The sequence below is a fragment of the Monomorium pharaonis genome, chromosome 6 (genome assembly GCF_013373865.1).
Source record: "Monomorium pharaonis isolate MP-MQ-018 chromosome 6, ASM1337386v2, whole genome shotgun sequence".
Taxonomy (NCBI): domain Eukaryota; kingdom Metazoa; phylum Arthropoda; class Insecta; order Hymenoptera; family Formicidae; genus Monomorium; species Monomorium pharaonis.
Genome location: NC_050472.1, coordinates 24,226,074 through 24,249,018, shown reverse-complemented (window position 1 = coordinate 24,249,018; position 22,945 = coordinate 24,226,074). Strand labels below are relative to the sequence as shown.

The following is a 22,945-nucleotide window of genomic DNA, read 5'->3' as shown; positions in this document are numbered from 1 at the left end:
GATTTAAATACGTAGTATTTTCTACCCAACATTTTTTCCTTTCCATTCAAGAAAATTATTCTTAAAAAACAAGAATATCATTTTCTTGGTTAAACTATATAAAATTTTAAAATAAATTTTTATTCAAGTAAATTTTTTTTATTTAATGCAATATAATCTCATTTCAAGGTTTCAGTTTTAAAAGTAAAGATATTGTCAAAACAACAATATTCTTTTTTTCTGTGTATGTATTTCAGACGTGAGATAAGTCAATAGATTATTTAAAAAATCTTGAACGTGTGGATTTGTCGGTATATTTTGTATAAACTAAAACACAGCCTTCTCAATGTTTATGCTCTTTCTTTGCAGAGGGAATGTGTCAGACTTTACAAACACACTGTTGACATTTTACATTTATGTTAATCCATTTACAGAATGTGTAAAATATAAAGTTATGTACATGCGCGCGCCACGTCTCGCACATAATGGTTTCTCTGTACAGTTCTCTCGCTCTTTCCTCGATATTAATGTAGAAAAGAAGATTGTGCTATTTTATTGAGCACGATCAACGATTCTTCAGGCCAGGCAGCTCGAGCTTTTTCCTCTTGGCGTTCGTCTTGGACGTCAAAGCCGGCAAGACACAGCCCTTCGATTCAGGGATCAGAAGCCCCTTGTGCTCCAGCCGTCGAATATACGTGGTGTTCGGTATTACTGAGACCGGTCCGATGTAACATAATTCGCGCGGTCGGCTTATTTGCAGTTTACTCATGGTATTCGTATTAACTTGATCTCCCGGAGAATTCTCGCTCTCCGTGGTCTCCGATTCTGTGTTGTGATTCGACGCTACCCTCTCTTTGAGTAACGTCATCTGCCACCTAAGAAGCGATAAATGCTATTTGTAATAACAGAAGAAAATAAAGTAAAATTTATTTAAAAAATAGACTATCTGTGTCTTTACATTCTTTTTACATTTTCTTATATCCTACGAAAACTTTTACAATTAAATGACGTATACATTTACATTTTTAATCCCGTTTTTAATGGGATAATCGATAACTTATGTTTCAATTTGAAAATTTTCTATTTTTCACACATCCAATTACCATCTAAACCAAGTAATTTATTATTGACTTAATTGAATTAAGTCGTCATTATCAAACCTTCCGATACTGCTGCGACAGATTCTGGAGGCCGTCATATTCGTCCTCTTAGTTCCGAGCAGATTCATCGCGGATTCTTTCGCGACGAGTCGCTGCAACTCGCCGAGAAATCTGTCGGCGAAACCGTCTTGTAAAAAGAACGGATGCTGCAGCAGCACGAGACACTTCGGTCTGACGGTGGGATCTATGCGAAGACACTGTGTCAGAAAGTCGATCGCCACCGGGGTCCACGTTGAGAAGAGATCTCGAAGGGTCGTGGATCGCGCTGAGCCAACAGTCTCGTCAGGTTTCGCATGCCTGAGGAGAATTATGTGTTTGCCGCTGCTGTTCGCCGGCTGCTTGCCAGAGAGAGGACCTGCTTTCGACAACAACGTTATTAGACACGATCACGAAATTCAACGAAGTAACAATCATTTAGTAAAACACTCAATTAAGGAAACATATAGATGAGGCCGATTCTTGCAATTTTTTTATGAAATATATTGGTGTATATTCTTTGAAGCAAATTTAACGAACAGTCAAATGAAAACTTTTGCTCAAAAAATTGTGCGTAAAATTACATTTTACAATTAAGTATCTATTATTGAAATATTCTAAGACTATAGATTCTAAAAAAATAAAGGCCCCTCAACATGATATCTTCTCTATACATTCTTCAAATTAATTATTAGAAAAAATACTCGAGTTACTATATCAAAATTAAAATATCTAATATTAATAGAAAAATTCCTTCACTCCCATCGCCATTCCAGCCTTCTTAACTCACCGAGTACCTTCATGATGCGGTACAGCTGATCGACGTCGCTGTCACCAGGAAAGAGCGGTTTACCAGTGACCATCTCGGCGTAGATGCATCCGGCCGCCCAAACGTCGATCTCTCTGCCATACCTGGAATCGCCGACAAGAAGCTCCGGTGCGCGATACCACCTCGTCGCCACGTAATCGGTACAGGACTCGTTAGGTCCGCTGACGTAGCGCGCGAAACCGAAATCACAGAGCTTGATCACGCCGTTCGGCGACACCAGTACGTTCTCGGGCTTTACGTCGCGATGCATGATCTATCGAAAGAGAAACCTTTTGTTTAATCTCATTTGCGTTTAGAAAAATAAAAATAAAATATTTTCTAAATCTCGTAGAAGCCTACTGGAGCCAATTTAACTTTAAACTGTTACATTTTTTTTTAGTTCTAAGAATTAGAAAGAGATAGTAACTTAAACCAGATTTTAAGTTAAGCTACTTTGCAAACGCCTGAAAGAGTAAAAATTGAGCAATTTTTCTAATGAGAGTAAAAATTACAAAACTTGTACAATTTTCTTAATTTCTCACGAGATTCTCTTTACGAGATTTAGAGTATGATTAAACTACACAAGATTGATAGATCAAACCCGAAAGTTTTGCTGCACAAGTAGTCAAAGAAATCTTTAACAGAAAATTCTAAAAGCAGAAGAGTCGAAATAGAAAAAATAGCTCGAGGGAAAAGATCGAGTAAATTATACAATAAAATGCAGATTGTAGAATCATTTAAATTGTAGTTGCAAATGAGAAAACGTACTTTTCGTATACTAGAACTTTCTGAGTCGAGCTCGACTAAATACCAACCATTGCCCTCGTTTGTTACAATGCTATCATTCATTAAGTATCCGGCCGTCGCGTGTTACTACACAAGCACGGCTTACCGCAGCTTGGAATTTAAGCGTCACGGCCGTGAACTTTACCGTAATGAAAGCGTACACTTATTACCAAAGGTTACTGATAACCGAAAGTACATCAACGTGCATATTTTGTATCTTTTGTCTGCATAAATTAATCAAAACTTTAACATCAATTATTTTAGATATTTATTTTATTACAAAAAAGTTATTTTAATAATTTCTTAAGTAATCATTTAAACGATAAAATTATATAAAAACATAATATTTTTTATTATCAAAGATTGCGGAAGACAATTTATTAATTGTCTTCCGTAAATTTTTAAATATATGTATTTTTTTCAAGACGGAATTTGTTTAATATAATTTTTAAAAAATTGTAAAGTAACAGTCCGTGGGCGACGCTCGTAACACTATGATATGAAATGTCAAGGTAATCATAATTAAAATAATTACAAGGAGGCACCTCTTTACACAATAAATAAGGAAACAATTTTATAATATAAGTTTAAAGATTTTACTTACTCTGTGATTGTGACAGAAGTCCAAGCCGCGAAGTATTTGGAATATATATCGTCTCGATTTCTCCCAGCCAAGACCATTTTCATTTTCCTCCAATTCATTGAGCACGGTGTGATCAAGATATTCGAAGACAAGGTACAGCCGTTTTCTCCGACGAAACACCTCAATCATGTTCACGAGATTCTCATGATGTAATTTCTAGACAATAATATGCTGCTTAATATTAAGTAACGTGTCATCTTAAATCATAAACATAAACAATTTGTAAATAATATCAAGAAATAGAACGTTTTACTTATTAAATAAGATCGAATAAAAATTTAACAAGCGTAATTTTTTTTACAATTTAGATTTTAACGATTACAAAATCTTAATAATTAATACCTTCAACATCCTTATTTCTCGAAACGCCATTTTTTGCACCTGGATGTCTTCCTCCGTTTCTAGAAACTTTTTTATTGCTACTATTTGCCCGCTTTTACGATGTTTGCACTTCATCACGAGTCCGTAGCTTCCCTCACCTACTATCTCGATATTTTCATATTTCTCCATTTTATCCGCAAGATCGGCGGCGAGAAATTTCACGAACTTCTTTTCATTAACGAAAAATCGTAAACTTTTTCGTACTCATCAAGATTTTGCACTGAAAACTATATCTATCAGTTACGACACCAAATAGACCATTAGTCAATCATTTACGTCATACTTGCGATTACTGTTCGGTAACTCTAAGTTAAATAAACTTTGTAATACATTTTGCTTTTTAAATAACAGTACTGAATCTGTAGAATTTTGCGTTTGATTCAAGTCCATCACTCTAATGTCGTTTTACGAGAAATATTCAAAATATACTGCGAACTAAAAATATACGAATGAAAGATACGAACAAGTGGATGTGATAACGTCACGATATTGTGTATATTTCGTACGATCGAAGGAACCGCAATTTCTAATGTTGCCTCGTTCACCGACGAGCCTAGACTGCTCCGAAGAGCCTCGTGCACGGCCCTCATCGATGATTATCGATTTGTTGGTAATTAGTAAGGGGTGGTCCTCGCTCGGCGAAAGCAGGTAAGCCGGTTAAAGGGGTAGGGGGGTTGAAGAAAAGACACTACTGTAATGTTAACAATTCGGAGTACAGAATAAATAGATATCGACATTTTCAGTTAGGAGCGGGATATTATGCCTAATAATTTTATCATACATTTCGTCTTTATGCTTTTGAACTGCGCGCCGGTTACTATTCGATACTGAAATGCAATTTCATGTCAAAACTGAAAATCAGTGATACTATCATATAGTTAAAATAAAAAAATAATAGAAACATTTATTTCAAATAGTATTTTTTATGTATGTTTGTACACCTTGCAAATAAATATTTTAATTGTATTTATTTCAATTTTAACACTCAGTATCACATTGTTAAATTGATAGTTAATTTAATATTATTGATATGCTAACATTAATATTTATTTTTTCTGTGTTGTACGCATATTAATCACTATTTACACTTTAAAACAGACTATTTTTTTAATTTTAATATAAGTCTTTAAGGAAAAGTAAAATTAGAAGTCAATTACGTCGAAATTCTAAAAATGAGAGATAAAGATAGATACGGATGTGGATATAAATTTTAAGATAAAGAAAACGTACTCCAAACAGATGTGCTAATATCAAAATATCTGTTACAAGCATTCTGAGGTATATTTGAAAACATATAGTCTGAATTTTAATATAAAGATATAAAGAGACGTAAAAATATAAAGAGTCTTTAGGGTCCCGCTTCTCGTTTTATTCTTTAAATAAAAATATGGTTAAACAATATGAAAATAAAGCAAAGTGGTAAAATAGAATAAAAATTGCAATTTTTAGATAATATTTTAAATCCTACAAGTACTTTAAATAATAAATAAAATAGTATGAAAAATATTCTCACAAAAAAATTACGCAATTTATTATATATTCTATAAGATAATACAATTAGAAATTCTGATTACCTAATCCATGATACCTCACTTTATTATATACTAGCGATGAAACCGTGGTTCATGAAATGCATCGGACATAAAAAGCTAATACTGCGCGCTGCGAGTCAAAGAAAATTCTGTCGATCCTTTTATTGTAACGCCACCGACAACGATATTATGCCAGAAGTTTTTACGAAGGCTCAACTATGTAAATATCTCTTCTACAATAAATTTTTGGTGATGCATGTATCATTTCTTCTGAATATCAGCTCAATTCAGAAGACGAATCGAAGAAATCTTAAAAATAAACCTTGATCGTCTACTTCATTGTATTTCGAGCGGCACAGCAGGATGTACTTTTGAAATGAAGACTCGACTTTACATCAGATGTGCAAGGTTCAAAAGAAGATGAAATCGTTGAAACGTGAAAGCAAGAATTTCGGGACGGCTTACGTCGGCTCGATTCTATCGATAGCAATTTGAACGGCCGTTCAGACGAATGCAACTTCTCCAGCTATCGTGTCAAAGGCGATTCGCGTCATAAGCGATATTTGTTGCCGCAACTTGGTGAGTATAATCGATACACGCGAATAGCAATTGAAGTTTATTTATAGATGAGTTCGGTGACTTTCCTTGGTATCGTGACCGAAGGCGCAACCGACGGTCCTTCAATCGACAAACGCGATTCCGGCATTAAATAGTTAAAAATATCGATGCAATATAGAAAAGAGTTTCGTATATTGCAACACATTCAACCTTTGTAAAGACTTTTCTAGATGGGCAATAAAAGGCCGTCTGTCTATACACATATCACGTGCAGTTGTAATTATTTATAGTTCGTGTGGTAGAATATTATCAAATATTTGCAACAATTTATAGGACACGTTACCATAACGATTTAAAAAGCTCCATAACTTGAGCAGTTTGTGCAGTTAAGTAATAAAGTACTGAATAAAATATAACACTCGTAATAAATTTTTCTTACGATTGTAATTGATAATTGTAATTGTTAACAAGATAATAAACTACCTTACTTATAATTACAATTACAATAATTGTTATATTTCACACGTCGTATGCGTTTTTAGGCAGTATGAAATAATAGCGAACACCGGCGAGGGAAGTCCGGATATTTGAGGACACTGATGCATATCCAGGCTCAAATTATTCGGACCTCGTGGCGCGTGTGTCAGGCCACGTGGGGCACGACCATGAGAAGCTACGCGGCGCGGATCGATCAAGAGCAGCAGCAGCAGCAGCAAGAAGGAACCGCTTGAGTCTCGGGGGTCCATTCGGAGGCGCCGTGCGTCGGTCGAGAGGCAATAGCACGGAAATAGATGTGCCACATGGCGGCGGGGCTCGGGCTCTCCTCGACATCTCTCTCCGCTCCCTGCGTCCACATCCGTCCCGCCTTTACGACGCGTCCGTTCAGTACGCGCGTCGTCGTCTCCAGCGTTTCGTCCAACGCTCGGACTCGGACCATCCTCAGTTAATATGATGCGCAGCGGGCGCGTCGTATTCACCGAACAACGGACGCACTCGTCGCGATTGAGGCCCTGCGGTCCCGGGTTAGGAGCTAGATCGCCTGGAAGTCGTTAAAATCGCCTCGAGCAAACAGCCCTTTTCCTCATTATCGCGTAGACCGCTGGTAGATGCTTAAATATTCGTGTTCGAAACGTTTTAAGCGATAGTTTTGACGCGTGTAATCGCAGAGAAAATGAGTGTGAGTCGCATATGCGGGTTGCAATTTCACACCATCGCAACTGATAACGTGGAACCACACCATTTTCTACACCGTTGAAGCATAACTTCCGTGTTCCTCTGAATGCGAGCTAAAACTGATGAAGAACTTGCCCGCTTCTTCCCTCACGAGTAGAAGATGATTCATTAATGATTCAGAGTGTAAAACTCAACAACGAGACTTTATCGTCCGGATTAACATCGAGATCCAATATCAAAATTCGGGCAAACGTAAAACTTAATAGACAGAGATGCAACGATGCGGAATGCTTCGTAAGTAAACGGGCAGCGAACTTCCGCGGCTGCTGGCTGAAAGCAAGGGAAAAGGTATCGAATCGGAAATATCGAGGAATTCGAGGAAGCTTTCCATGTGCGTACAAGAATATCCGTCCCCCAACATATGCGGAGGCGAGAGCACGTCCAGCACGTGCGTGAAAACGCGTAAAAACGTTCCCCGTAAAAGTTAGGCAGTCGATAGCTTTGAAGAGTCCGGAAGAAGATGGCACTTTTCCGAGAACCGTTACATCGAGAGAACGACTGACGATGAGGGCGACCCCGACCTGAAAATTCGCAGTGACGTTCCACGAGGAAAAAAAGCGTGAGGCGTATGTCGCCGTGCGATGAGATTGTACTTCACTACTCCGAATACCTTTAATATCGAACGTCTCTAGTTTCACGGTGATATCTTCAAAACACCATTGATTCTACTTAAATTTCGCGTGAACAATGATATTTCATAAAGAAATTGCAAGCTCCAATGTTAGTTTGTGTGCTAATCATCGGAGTTAACTAAAATTAAATTAAATTGAGGAATATTAAAAAGCTGAGAAGTATTAACGTCAATAATTTGGATTTTTCTTTCCTTATGATCTTTAGAGATTAATGAAAAGATCATTTTCGACGACAGAGTCAAATGTAGGAAGAACATCGCTCGAATTCAAGGACAGGGACATGATAAACGATTAGCGAAGGGAATTGTCGTCAGCGCAACACTATTCGAATAACCGATAAAGTTACGAGCCGATTAGATAAAAATATGGCCGCTTGTCATTCGACACCTGCTGTACAACGCCTGCAGTTGCAGGACTCGACGCGGATCAGCTACGGTACGATCAACGGCATAGGGACTTCGAGTCAGAAGGCTCTACAGCATACGAGTTACCCGCCGCATCTACTCAACTGGGTCTATCTGGCCATCGCTGAACAAAATCCGTCGCAGCCACCTGAACAGGTCAGCCATCCGCGACGTTATCTGCGAAAATCACTTGAAGATCAGGATTTGTCACTGAATTCAGTATTTAATCGATTGCAAACGAAAGATTTTCAAAACATCTTAAATCTCTGTACATTTAAGACATGAAGTCTATTGAGAAGTCTCATGTATTCAGAAACCTTTGAAAATGACGAGCCTGCTATTTTAAATGTAATGTCGTCGATTGAATTATCCGTTTGCATTTTAGAGCAAGCTACTCCCTGCAGTTTGGAACAATTTTCCCGGTACAACGTCACAGTCCTATCTACGCCAGAACGCGTTGAATCCGTCTGGATCAGTCAGACCCATGAGAGATAGCGCGGCGGAAAGTATCGCGGATTTAGCGGTACACTTTAACGAATTAACTGTGAGCGACCGGAAGCCGGCGAAGAAGCCGCCATCGACGTACCTGTGTCACTTATGCTTCAAGAAAGGACATTACATTAAGGATTGCCCGCAGGTCGGTGCTTTCTCTTTTTCTTGTAATAGTACAAGGTCTTTGATATTAATTTCCAATACATCGAAGCTCTTGAAATTAATTTTCAATACATAAAAAATTAGTATTTTCTCAACATTGAATATATAGCTTCCGTATTATTATTTTTTTACAATTACTCTCTAGATACTTTTTAGACATGCAATTATTTTATATATGCAGGATTATGCAGTAATCATAATTATTTAAAATAAAAATAAAAAATTACATATAGAGATAGAATTTTTTGAACAATTTTAATTAATTTACAATTTTGGGAGACAGTCTATAGAAATATCGGATAAAAATATAAGTTTTAAAATCTTGAAATAAAATTTGAAATTAGATGTTTAAGTAAATGTCAGTGCAATCGAATGTAATCTTTGTCATATCATATCATTCGAAATCCAAGATTTCGAGCGATTAATCAATCTATCTGATTCATAGAAACCTTCGATCGATCATCGTATGTTTCAACGTCAACAACACAATATTGTCTTAAATGCATCTTATCAGATTATTGTAAAAAAAAAATATATATATATATATATATATACGTTACATGATATTGGATATCATCGTAATAGCATCATTGTAATGATAGTAACGATTTTAGACTTATAGAGATCAATTAAGATAAAACGTTAGAGCATTGATAACAAAATTGGATAGACAATAGTGGATAGAAAATAAGATAGACTAAATAGACATTTTGTTTTTCAAGGTTAAATCATTATCTTTTGATAGATTCCGGAAATGATTCGTATTAGAATTAGAAATTATACAAACAGGATTAAATATTTCCCTCATTTTATTATAATGCTATTCAATAATTACAGTAAAAAAAAATCTGTTTTGCAATTATTGTAAAATTCTTTTATACGATTATATATTAAAATCCAACAGAAACGAAAACCAAGAACTAATTGCATTGAAGAATCTTGTAACAGTTGCTGCTTTTTCTGCTGAACGCAGCTAGTGTCTTACAAACAACGGAGTTAAATTATCGTATTGGTAGAGAAAACGTAGGTAGAGGATAAGCAAGAATAGAAACATTAAAACAGAAAAGAAACTTAATGCAATCAATGCTACCAACTTTAAACAAAGAATTTGATCATGATTTTGTTACAGAACATAGAAAGGCTATTCATATGTAAAATAATATTTGAGAATAAATGCAATATATTATATCTTGCATCTCTCAATTTGAAACCAAACAAATGTTGTTATCATGTTTTTTAACACAAGTTTTTCTTTTCGGCATTCTAAGAAATATTTTTTAAAACTTCTCAGCCCAATTAAAATACACTTGAATATACATAAAATATAATCAAAATAATATTAATGTAGAATACATAATAATAATGATAAACTCTTCTTTCATGAAGGAATATTCAAAGAGTAAATTATTCTAATTGTGCTATCATCATTTTACTATCCAAAAATATATTCTGTCCTTCAGAAAGATTAAATGATACATATGTAAAACATAGCAAAAAATGTCTCTCTCTCTCTCTCTCTCTCTCTCTCTCTCTCTCTCTCTCTCTCTCTCTCTCGTTCTTGACTGAGAAACATATAACAAATACAAAATCATCGTCAAGAGCCATCAGTAAATTTAGCAATACTCGTAAACGACGCGCGTGCCTTGATGCAACAATAGTGGGATGCGCGTGGCTCAATTGAGCGCTAATTGACACAACAAACCGCAACTCTGGGACACATGACGTCACGTAGGCAATCATCGCGATATGAGGGTGAGCCAATTAAGCCGCTTCTTCTGATTGAGATAATGTTTTTTCCCATCATTCTTATTTATCAGTAAAAGGGTGAAAAAATAATGTAATTAAAGGTATCTCCTGTATAACACATTAATAGTTGAGTTCCTAAAAAATGTCACGTTATGCGAATCGCGTTGTACGAAACCAAGATCTAATGCAAAAAACATGATTAGATTTAAAAAAAACTGACGAAAATAATTTATTTTGTTTTTATAACTATTATGAGAAATGTTTATTAAAAATATCAATAATTTAATTAAATATATTTGTATTAAAGTATTTTTTAAATCTATAATCTTCAATTGCTTAATATACTACGAATACATATGATTTTGATATAAAACCACTTACTTGAGAAGTATCTATTTATCCAAAGATTGTGTTTGCACTAAAAAATCCCTATGTTGTCTTATACGGGAGTTCCCTCAATTCTTCGTCCGTAAGCGAAATGTAGAGATATCGTGTGTAGAGATATGCATGTGTCATACGCTGAATATCTGTATTCTCTAAAAGACAAAAGGAAATAATTAATCGGCATTAATTAGTGTAAGATGACTTCATCGAAAGCTTCTCGAAAGAAGAAGGTAAGAGCAATATTCTTTAAAAAATGTTAAGGTTAATATATCTTTTCAAAAGAGAGAAAGTGAAAGAGCTGCGTACATGTATCATAGATAAATCAGTTTTTCGCTCATATCCAAATATCTTGAACCACACCCATCCGCAGCTTTCAATGATCGATTCAATTGTGCAACTGTTGCCAAATTGCATCTTACGACTGCGAGTAAGAGATTAAAATTAAAAACAGCACGAACTAACCGAATTCCGTCTAATTTATCTCTAATCCAATTAATTGCGCCGACGAGAAAAATTTGATGGTAAAGAAAAAGACGATTCGTTCAATGCGGATGTGGATCTAAACGGAGCGTTCGTCTTTGTTTCGCGAGATTAAATATGAATAAAAAGTTCTTAATTACGAAAATTCATGGAATTTTCGCAGGCACGACCGAAGGGCGAGGGTCTGACACCGTACCAGGGCAAGAAGCGGTGCTTTGGCGAATACAAGTGTCCCAAGTGCAAGCGCAAATGGATGTCGGGCAACAGCTGGGCCAATATGGGCCAGGAATGCATCAAATGCCACATAAACGTATATCCTCACAAGCAGGTGAGCGAGGAGAAGCCGCGTCCGCCTTCTCCGCTCGTTACAGATTTCTCCCCTTCCCTCCCGCGCGATTAATCGTTAAATATAAAATTAGTCGAGATACTCCTCGGCAAAGACCCCGATCAGGACTCGCTGAAAGACTTTTGGAACCGTTTCACTCTCTCGAAATATTGTGGCCGAGAGAACGAAAATCTCGTGTAAACCGACGCGAAAGCTAATTATAGTCGCATAATCGCACTCGCTCGCTCGGTCGCTCGCTCTTTTGCCGCCCGATGTACAGAAATATACTCGCAGTCGGAGTCACCGGTAATCGTTACGTTACGGATCCCGAAAGACGTTCGCGAAATTCCTATTATAATATCGAGCCTAAGTTACGTCGCGCCACGAGCGAATACTTTTTACTCCCAAAATCGCCTGTCTCTTACAATGCCAAGTCTCTTAGAAAATCGACATCACAACGAATATTGTACATATCGGTTCAATAACATTAATCATATCAATAACGTATATAAATATAAATTAGTCAATAGTACAGCCAATTTTTTATTAATGACATAAAAATTTGGTCAAACGGGATGGTGGGATGTAAGACGTAAGACGAGGAAGTCGAGATACTCTAGCGAGATTTCTATTCTTATACCTCTCGCGAAACGTGGATGAGGTGTGGGCAGTAAAATCATTTCTATTATTTTCAGAGGCCATTGGAAAAACCCGATGGTTTGGACGTATCCGACCAGAGCAAGGTACATCCCCAACATCTCTGCGAGAAGTGTAAGACGTTGGGCTATTATTGCAGACGCAGCGCGATAATAACTTAACGAACTAGCCGAATTCCGTCCAATTTATCTCGCCGATCCAATTAATTGCACCAACGAGACGAGAAGGATTTCTGATGATGAACTGAGAAAAAGACAATTCGTTCGTTATACTTGAACGCATCAATGCGAATATAGATCTAGAGTCTAGATTCTAGACAGAGCGTTCATCTCTGTTCGCGAGATTAAATATGAATTAAATCATAGAGAGAGATAAAACGATATATATTTTTATGTACATTTACGATTAGAATTTTTTATCGCAAGAGTTTTGGAGCGACCAAAACCGCGATGTTTTCAATCGCACGTTGCTATATATTTATCTACATTAAGAAATATTATCTACGAAGTGCGCACAAGTGCCTACGATATAATTTTTGGATTCATCTTCAATGTTTGATACTCAGTACTATCGTATCAGTATATACGCGAGGAAAAATGAGTGTTAAATAAAAAAAAACGAGGGCATTGTTCTCAGGGATATTATAAAATGTTCTGACCCTAAGAGCTAATAATAATCACGAGTAGATCTTCAGAGAAAGGGAGCTGCCTCCGTAAAGGAAAGCGATTATAGAGGGAAAACAAAAGGAAAGAAGATTGCAAAGGAAATATTTGCGATAATTCGGAATTACATTAGAACCTAACATTAACACGCGGCCCCTGCGCAATCAATATTATTTCACAATATTGTGCAATAATGTATTGATTAATGTTTATATTGATGTTAAAAACATTATGTCAGTATTATATATATATACATGATGTTATTACATATTTTTTCCATATTGTGCAATAATATTAATCGCTTAACGTACTAATATTAATATACAATATTAATATTATGTTAGTATTTATATAATGAGATGTAATATATCGTATCAATAATATTGAGCGTAGGGACTGCTTTATTTATTGGGTATTCTTTGGCTCCGGGAACATGAACATGATACATATATAAATCTCTTCTTATTTAATATATTATTTGCATATGTACAGATTGATTTACGATGAGAAGAAGAAACGATGAGAAGAAGAAAGAAAATTCGAATGAAGAAACATTCGAATTGCGTTAAAAGTATAAGTTACAAACGTCGGTTATGAAACCGATGCAATTTCACAGAGTTCAATTTGCGCGACGATGTAGAATAGTTTCTTTTCATCTGTTCGTGATTTGGAAAACGCGACGACTAATCTATAAGTATGCTAGATCGTTCTTCACATGAAATCGAACTCACATCGCAACGGTCTCTCGATTTTTGTTTAGTGAAATCATCATTGTCAACTAATTCGGCATTTTCTACGAATCGCATTGAACATGTACGCGTCTAACACACGTTTTGCAAAAACATAAGAGAAAAAAGTCTCTTATCTGATGTAGTACTAGAATTTGTTAAATACTTAAGGAGAATTCTGATGAATCGAGAAATTATGATTCGCCGATTACCACATTCTACATAAAACACATGCAACACGTCAATAAAACGTCAATGGCAAGGAACCGATCGTTTTCCCAAAATAATTTGGCTTGTATTTGGCTAGTTCGCGAAGAGCTCCTTTTGTCCATAATGCAAAACAAAAAACAAACCAGGTAATATAACAAATCGAGTGCTAGGAATAATGTCGAGAGAATTATGCCATGTCATCACAGTTATTGCTAAGATTATATGATAATCCTAACAATAACGTGTATATACACGCATATATAATACAATAATACATATATATATATATATATATTATTTGTATATAATGAGTGTTTTTTCCAAATATACAAACCAAAGATACAACGACTCTGCGCCTATGCTCTCATCCTTGCTATTTTATCAATCACTCTCGATAGTGGTCTACACGGAACATGATCACGCGCGTTGTAGAAATACTTTATATATAATACAATTTATACATAAGAAATATACAGTGGTCAAGGATTAGTGACGACGAAGAGGAGATCCGCTGCCGGATCCTCGTTAAAATACGCGGCGGAATTAAACGTCGCCGTCCCCGTTGAATCTACTGTCTGCATCGTCTGCAAACAAAACATTCGATTACACAATTTTATTCTGAAAGGAGTAGCCTATCTAATTACTTTCCGATGAAATAATATCGAGTTATAAATGTTCATATTTCTCGCAATTGCAAGTGCGCTCGAGTACGAGACAGTTATCAAATATCATTTTTATGTTTTGTTAACATTTATAAATCCTTATAATATGTACTGTATCATTTCATTTACGTTAGCGTTATTCGAGCGAAAGAATTAAATTGTTTAATCGAGACAAAGCAAACGCGTTTCTAGAAGTCAATCGGTCCAAACAATTGACTTCTTAAGATACTGTTAGGATGTAAGACATTGATTCACCTCAGACGAATCCATGCGGTATGGAGAATTTTTCGTTGTTGGGGAATGCTGATACTGTGCCGACTGTGCGTGCTGCGTGCACTGTTGCTGCATCAGCATTTGTTGCTGCTGTTCCTGTTTCCATTCCTCATATTTTTTCAAATCGCGTATCGTGAGTATCAAATCGCGATTTTTCTCCGTCAAACCGACATTTTGCGCTACGCCCTTCATCAACTTACTGTGCTCTTCCTCTCCTGGCGACACTAAATGTTGCTCTTGTTGTTGCTGTGGTGATCGTTCATCTATCTTTTCGGTCAAAGAGTTCGCTGAGTAACAAATATCAAAGAAACTCTGAGCCGTTGGTTGCACCGCGACCGGACTAGACACGCTGGGCGCCGGTTGACTAACTAGAGTAATCACTTGTTGCGTCTCCTTACCCTCGGTATTGTATATCAATGAAGGTAACGGAACTGGAACCGGAACTCCACTAGACTGCGGAGAATTTAAAATATCCAGGGACTGCGTTCCAGTCTTCGGATCTGCGTTATTATTCTCGTTGGAGCACTCGTCGACCAAAGGAGGAATACTTTCCGGTTGTGGTGCTATAGGTCCCGGAAAAGACAATGGTTGCTGCTGGCCAACCAAGCTGATAACTTGCGGTTGCGATGACTGCTGTGACGATGGCGGCTGCGGAGGCGGCAGAACCGCGACAGGCGGTTCCGGGAAAAGCTCCGCTTTTAGGTTCGGTAGAAAGGCGTCGATCGCCCTCCACGTGGGCGCCCAGAGATTGGAACTCGGCGCCAGAACGTTGGCCGACGACATCACCAGTAGCATGTTTTTCAACGATTCGGGGATCGCTTCGAACAGAAGCTCACTGTTGTCGGCGTGCATGTACGCGCGCAGAAGTTCTAGCACCGTCAACCACAGCGGCAGGAAACCAGATAGAGTCAACAACGGAGTTAGATGATGAAGAAATACTTTGGAGAGCAACATCGCGGCCCTGACCCTCGTCTCTTCGACACCGATAGGATCATTAGACGCGATCGGACCCAATAATTGCGCCAGCAGAGGGAATAGCACCTCCTCTAAACATTGCGACCACTCTATGGCGGACAGCTGGGCCAGGTCATGTGCCAGCAAGGTGCTCTGAAGATATGTGATCGCTGCCGTGCGTATCGGTCTACGGGCATCGCAGCAGAGTCGCGCGATACCTTGCAGCAGTGGTCGCCAGGCTTGCGGCCACAAGGATATACCGTCGTCAATGCTACCTTCTTCCGCCCACCATCGAAATACCTGCGCAATTCTCGTATGTAGCGTGTGCATCAGGTCCAGCAGCTGCACCGGACTCTGTTGATAGCCAGGTGATTCCTCCGTGGAATTGCACACTCTGTTCCGTTTGCCCGTACATTGCAGTACCGCTTCGGCGAAAGTTCTCACGCAGTTGACGCATAGATCGAAGTTGAAAGGTGTCACGTGCGCCATATCGCGCACCAAAAAGTTCAAACTTTCGCAGCATTTGACGAACGCCGCCGAGTCGTGCGGTTGTAAATCGCGAGCCAGCACTATCGTGTCAGCGGCTACGGGAAGTGGTGCTTCGGTACCAGTCGGTGACACCAATACCCATTCCGGCACGGGACTGATAGGTCTGGGATCCAGAACTGATGTCCGGGCATTCGTTGTCTCATCTAAAACCGTATTGGATCGTTTAGGCGCCAACGCGCCGGCACCCGCGCACTCCAGCAAGCTGAACACCACCTTCCAATCTTCCGCGCTGTGGATGTTCGCGGCGCCCGTTTTCAGTAGCTCGAATAGACCATAAGCAATTTGTCGAGCCAACGGCGTAGTCGTCGCGGATGGCAAATTGGTCAGAGGCAGTAGAGGGGACAGACACGCGAATTCTTCGCCGCGTAAAAGCCTGATGGCCAATCTCAACATACCCACGGCCACTCTTTCGAGTAAATAAGGATGATTCTCACGCGCCGCCACTGTTAACAGACGTTCCAAGTGACTCTGGACCACAGGCCAGATGCACGTTACTCTGTCACGATTCTGTATAGTTACTTCTAATAACAACTCTAGTAGAAATATAGATATATTCTCGTCGTTAGGATTTACCGATACCAAAGCACCAACGAGAGAATTGAGCGATTCACTCTGTAAATTAATAAAGGATTAAAATATATAATTAATAAAACCGTAACTCAACGATCACACACGTCATCGATTTACCTGAAAGAATTTGCTTTCTTCTATGATTCCCTTGAGATTACAATTTGCTATAAACTCCACAGCCTTTTTTCGCGCAGCCTCGACGGGATGTGGCTGACGCGATGTATCCATAGCAATCATAGAATAAAGATTGAAAAGTAGTGATCCTTGATCACCCTGGGAAGACTTGGGTGTGGTCGATTCTCGGAATAAAGATATCTTGCCGGACGGATGGATGAAATCCTCCGCCTCCGTGAGATCTTTGGGCAATAATCTCGCTTCATAGAGGGACTGCAAGCAATCGATAATATTTTTCCAAGAAGTTCTCAAGGCGTCCCCATGTGAACGCGTGATCTTGAAGAGAGTATGAGCGGCCATTTGGTTCTTTGGATTGCCACCGAGATGTAAAACCACTTGCTCGGACTTTCCGCCAATCATTAGGCTTGTAAATTTGCAAAGACTCACTATGAGTGTATCCAAGTCGCTGCACATCCCATGGTAAGCACTAATCGCCGCGCAACTGAATAAGAGCAAAAGAATAAGATGCTGTAGCTAATATAAAAACAAATTGCAAAAGTAGCGTAAAAAAATAAACAAACCTGAGGAATGTTGTAACAACTTTGTGTTGTAAAGATATGTCCGGCGTTTTGTCGTAAGCGCGACAAAGAGCGCTCACAATAGGACCCCATGCACATTCAGCTAAGTCTTTATCAATGAACTCGCCGGAATTGCCTACTTTCATGTACATGCTTTCAGGTCCAGAGCCTCTTCTCAATAAAACCTTCCATAAATAGTTTTCTTTTACTAATCCAGTTTGCTCGGCTGGCATTACAATTTCTTCCCCTCTACACAAAATTAATGATATTTAGAATTGGTATAACATTCGCGCATCGTCTGTGTCTCTTATTTAAATATTTATAACTTACTTAATTGAAGTATATATCTCATCAAGCATATCCTGATCAAAATCAGTATCGCCATTAACTTTTTTCAAATTTCTCTTAAATTCATCGGCAGTCATAGGATTATTTTGTCTCTTTACATTATAATTATGTTGATCAACATTCAACATGATCACCGCGTAAGCTAACGTAAAGGCGGCATCAGCCGAAGCAAAAGGTCTACCATTGCTATCCTGTAAGAGAACGATGATTTGTTATTTCACCTTCACCCCTCCATTAATTCCAATAAAATCTAAAATATACGTATACGCACATGCCAATGCTCAGCAAACTTCTCAAGTAGAAGAGATATAAGAGGAGCTTCTCCAGGTAGCCTGAATGATTCCAGATAAAGACGCAAAGCCTGATCAATTCGAGTATTTCTCAAGTCAAAATTATGCACAAAATAATTGAGAATGTTTTTATTTTCTTTCTTGCTGATGTACTCGCCGATCGCTTTCTTATCTAAGCCAGGATTTTCTCTCAGAAGCTTCGCGATTTTTTCAGGATCTGAATGACCCGGACCACCTAACAAACCGTGTTCCGTAAGTTTCACGATACCTTCCCGCGGATTTTCGTTAAACTTTTCCGTGCCAAGAACCAACCACTGGAAAGAAAAATATGATTTAGAAAAAAAGTCCTTTAAAAAAAAACCAGAAACAAGTAGAAAAAGGAATACCTACCTTCTTGTTCGTTTTTATAGCATGCAAGTCCTCACGTGTAGGAAGATTTGACGATGCCTCGTGACGCGACGGCTTGCACAATTCCTTGCAGCCTTTGCAGCGAATAGCCATGCCAATGATCAGCATTATTATAGCATCCAAGGAAATCAATTGCATGGTGTGCATACCATTAATTATTGGTAGAGAAACATTCTAAAAGAAAATATTTAAAGCATAAAATTTCTATACATTTTAATTGTTTTTATATACATTATAATTTGTAATAATATATAAACAAAAAAAGAAATAAACCTTGGAAAACATCTTCATAAGTTCCTCGTACAAGTTTGTAGAATAAAGTCCGCAATCGTAATTTAAATATAGCTCAGCGGGTAATCCGGGTATTCTCCATAATCTTACTATAGCTTCTGCAAATAAAGTATAAAATTATATTGAAAGTACATATCGCACAATCATGTATCATTGTAAATTTAAAACGTACCCAGCGCTAATTCTCGTTGCTCATATGATATTCTATTAGATTCAGAAACAACTATTTCTATTAATTTAATTAAATAATGCTCCAGTTGAAATTTTAGGTGTTCTCTTTGCGACTCGAAAAGCAAGAATGATACTTGAAGATTTACAGCAAGGATCGACAATCTGTCTGTTCCAAGTAGCTGATACATAAATATAATATTCATAACATTTTTTTATTAATGAATGACGTTTACAAAAACAGTTATAATAGTTAGATTCTCTTACCAAGATTAGATTCCTACACAAGTCGTCCTTTACAAGTGCAAGTAAGGACGAGAAATTAGAAAGAGCGTCAGCGGCGATCTCTAACGCTACTTGCAACAAGCTAAGACCCAAATGGGTCATAATTTCATTGTTCTGCTTGTCGAGAGGACTACATATGGATATGAGAAATCTAAACAGTTCGCGAACACATAATGCGCCATACGGCGCTCGATGCTGCAACGGAATAAATCGAACACCTTGACTATTAACATACTCCTCAATCTGCTCAGACTCTTTTACTTTAGATGCCTTAGACACGTTTTCGTCTATCGATAAATCTTCTACGCTACCAGTCGGAGATTGCGCTAAATCGATGCTTTTTTCCTCATCACCTATACGAAATAAAAATTGTCCAAAAAATAAACTTAGATATTACGATTTATTTTAAAATAATGAAAAGATCAAGTACCTTGATTTTCTGAGGCAGATTGCTTAATGGAAAATTCGGGTTCATCTATGATTTTCTGCTCAACTGCTGCATCTTCCTTTTCCACACTCTTACTTTCCGTTAAAACTTTATTTTCCACATCAGTACTTTCAGATACGCTATTCGTTTTAACCATTTCCGTCTCGCTTTTGACGTCTCTGTTGCTTTCATCTTTTTCAACCTCCTGTTTCTTATTAGCTTCCTGATCCTTATCCGTTTTGATACAATCGTTTCCATCTTTAGTATTATCTTTGTTAATCTTGTTTTCATTCTTTTCGTCCTCATTTTTATCGATACTTCCGTGATTCAACGATCCTTGCATATCAACGATATTGCCGACTGGTGAGACTGGTGTGGTGGCCAAGTGACCAGCTCGTATTTTGTCAACTGGACTTGTAACATGCTGCTCCTTCTCATCAGCGTCATCCGCGGTAGGCTTGGATTTCTGCTTTGTATAACTTTTATGTTTTCTGTTCTTGCTACGAGTATTTTCCATGTTGTTCGTTCTCATTTTCTGTCAAAAGTCATGTTGCATCAGTCATGTAAAGAAAGTTATCTTTCATATATAAATATTTTAAATATCTATATATTGTGAAACTTACTTTCATATTCAGCAAAACCCTAGTATCATCGACAAATTGAGGTAACCTGGTAAACAAATGCTGAACCATGTCCCTCAGGCAATGCTCCGCTGTTTTTCTAAGTATTTCTGTAAAGATATCTTGTTACGCACAATATCTTACTACACTTACATTTTTTGTCAGCAGAAATACAAAGCACTCAGGCAGCACTCACCACTGAGACGCGAATCGAAACATATTCTGAAGCAACTCAGCATAATTTCGCACACACTTTCATTGGAAAGGTGATCACCAGCAGGCGATAACATGAGGGCTCTCAGAACCTGTAGAACTCTCATGAGAACCACTCCGTCGCTAGTTGCGTCAGTTCCTACAAACTTTGCGCGTGTAACAGCATCTGCTATGGCTTCTACACAAGTGGCTATGGCAGGATGATTAGGATCTGAAAAGCAATACATGTTGTATCACAAAATAAAAAAAAATAAAAAATGTTAATTGCCATTTTGTTTGAGACTAACCAACGAGCCCATAAGAAATTATCTTATTAACAGCAGACAGTGCTAGACTAGTCACAGGTCCTGTGGTCTCTTCAGATCTTATAATTTCTAGAAAGGGAGTGAGAAAAACGGCAGGTTCCAATTGGGATAGATCTCTGTGTTCATTCAATACCTCCTTTAAGGTACTTAAGCCCTTCATTAGAGTATCCTGATCGTCATCCTGAAAAATCAAATTGTACAATTAGAATACAATTTTATCTTTGTTTTATTGTTCGTTTTATTGGCAAATTTATTTGTACAAACTTGAATCATTTATCCAGCCAGATCAATCTCTACAACCTGTTTGATTTGATTGTAATTGTAACAAGTGTACACGCTGATAATAATCGTTCCATTTGTGGGAACAGTTAGTAGAGGAAATAAAAAAAGATGCTCTAACCTGGTGAGAATGTGACGACCATCGAGTACCTCGTCGCATCGCCGTCACCAGGAGGCATACCTCGCCCTCGACGACGTACAGGCCGCCCCTACAGGAGCCCGTAGGCCTCGCGGTTCTATTCATCCTCACGCGATCTCGTTGCTATGCCATAACAGAATTCCACAAAATCGCACAGCCGGAATAATAAATTCGATCCACGAGACCCAATGAGACCACACCAGACGTTCACGAAGAACCGTCACGTCAAGTGTCGAGCAGGCCACCCTCCAGCCCTCCACCACTCGCCGCACTTCTTGCAACCGTCGATCTCGTGAATCTCGCAGTTAAAGCGCCGACATTCGATTAGTCGATACGCGTGTCAACGCAAAAGAACGTGCGCTGTCGGTTATACAGAATGAGTAAATGCAGATCGAGAAGAACCTGAGAGGCGGTCAATCGCGTACGTCATTTTAGGGCTGCGTTCGAAAACGTCACCCAAGTGCTCTCGAGTATCATTCTATCTTTGTTTCACATAGAACGAACAACAAGGATAGAATAATACACGAGAGCACTCAAGTGATATTTCCGAACGCAGCATAGGTGTTTTCATCCATCAGCGCCTCTATGTGCACAAAATGTGCACATTGAACTATGTAGTCAAATATCTATCGATCCCGTAGGTAATGTGCATGACTTTTTGGATCTTTTCTATGCTATGTCCACGTTTATTTAATTGTTTCATGCTATACCCGTAAATTTTACAATTGCGTTCATATTTTAAATCTGTTTTATGCAAATGTGCATAATCGTGTTCTATAAATGTGCAATACCACATATACATGATATAAATTCAATTAATTGATTAATTGATAAAAATTCACTCACCGATTGCTGTCGCTGCTCCTGCTACATTTCTTTTCCGGTTTTGATTCTGAAAATATGATAAATATTATTCCTAAACTCAAACACAAAAACAGCAGGTAAAGAAATGTACATCACTTGAAAAAATAATATATTTAATACCGAGTCGCTCGATCCATGGATGCCGCTTTCTGCTGACATCAACCTGCTATTCTCGAATCGCACATTAATAACGATCGCCCGATACTTTATTCAGCACTCCCGATATTACGGATAATATATCTCACACGAGTAAAACGTAAACTGCGCGCGAGAATTTCACTTGGCGCGACCGTTACATTTGGAAAAATACGTTAAAAGTACGGCACGTCAAGACACTGAACAGAAGTAAATAAATTCACTCTCAGAGTTTTGTATCTCTGTATGCAGATTGCGCGACGACTAGTAAAGTTTTAATTATTATTGGCACGATCGACATTCTACGACTAGTCTAGCACTTCACTTAATTCGCACTCGCGATACCGAACGTATCCCCTTCGAGCAAACTCTTTAGTCGAATGCGCACGCGAACACTTTACACGAAATTTTACACGAAACTTTACACGAAGGCAAACGACCTCTCATGTGAGTACGATCTCACATGGCTCGCGGGTCGTCTGTTAGCGGCATTCTAAACACAACACCGTACCTGCGCACAATGAATTCTGAACGC

At 38.1% G+C, this 22,945-nt stretch overlaps 3 protein-coding genes across 4 annotated transcripts; 1 reads left to right on the top strand and 2 right to left on the bottom strand.

Annotated features, from left to right (window-relative positions):
• Positions 1-209: 209 nt before the first annotated feature.
• LOC105830056 (cyclin-dependent kinase-like 4) lies at positions 210-11,075 on the bottom strand. Of its 2 annotated transcripts, XM_036288983.1 has the most exons (6): positions 10,874-11,075; positions 3,695-3,960; positions 3,314-3,508; positions 1,906-2,197; positions 1,140-1,494; positions 210-854 (listed from the first exon to the last, which is right to left on the bottom strand). In XM_036288983.1, exons 2-6 carry the CDS (start codon positions 3,860-3,862, stop codon positions 545-547), a joined length of 1,320 nt encoding a protein of 439 aa, XP_036144876.1. In that variant the 5' UTR covers positions 3,863-3,960; positions 10,874-11,075; the 3' UTR covers positions 210-544. The 2 variants fall into 2 exon arrangements, with proteins under 2 accessions (XP_036144876.1, XP_012524644.1); XM_012669190.3 differs by lacking the exon at positions 10,874-11,075 and having other exon boundaries at positions 3,695-4,618.
• LOC105830057 (zinc finger CCHC domain-containing protein 24) lies at positions 6,605-13,914 on the top strand. Its single transcript, XM_012669193.3, has 4 exons — positions 6,605-8,248; positions 8,478-8,729; positions 11,520-11,684; positions 12,377-13,914. Exons 1-4 carry the CDS (start codon positions 8,054-8,056, stop codon positions 12,497-12,499), a joined length of 735 nt encoding a protein of 244 aa, XP_012524647.1. The 5' UTR covers positions 6,605-8,053; the 3' UTR covers positions 12,500-13,914.
• Positions 13,456-21,952, bottom strand: LOC105830058 (Golgi-specific brefeldin A-resistance guanine nucleotide exchange factor 1). The gene is made up of 15 exons (XM_012669194.3): positions 21,394-21,952; positions 20,976-21,174; positions 20,672-20,899; positions 20,479-20,585; positions 19,859-20,390; positions 19,411-19,781; positions 19,148-19,325; positions 18,958-19,073; positions 18,667-18,858; positions 18,258-18,590; positions 17,969-18,177; positions 17,642-17,887; positions 17,064-17,562; positions 14,856-16,988; positions 13,456-14,522 (listed from the first exon to the last, which is right to left on the bottom strand). Exons 1-15 carry the CDS (start codon positions 21,514-21,516, stop codon positions 14,418-14,420), a joined length of 5,571 nt encoding a protein of 1,856 aa, XP_012524648.1. The 5' UTR covers positions 21,517-21,952; the 3' UTR covers positions 13,456-14,417.
• Positions 21,953-22,945: the final 993 nt, after the last annotated feature.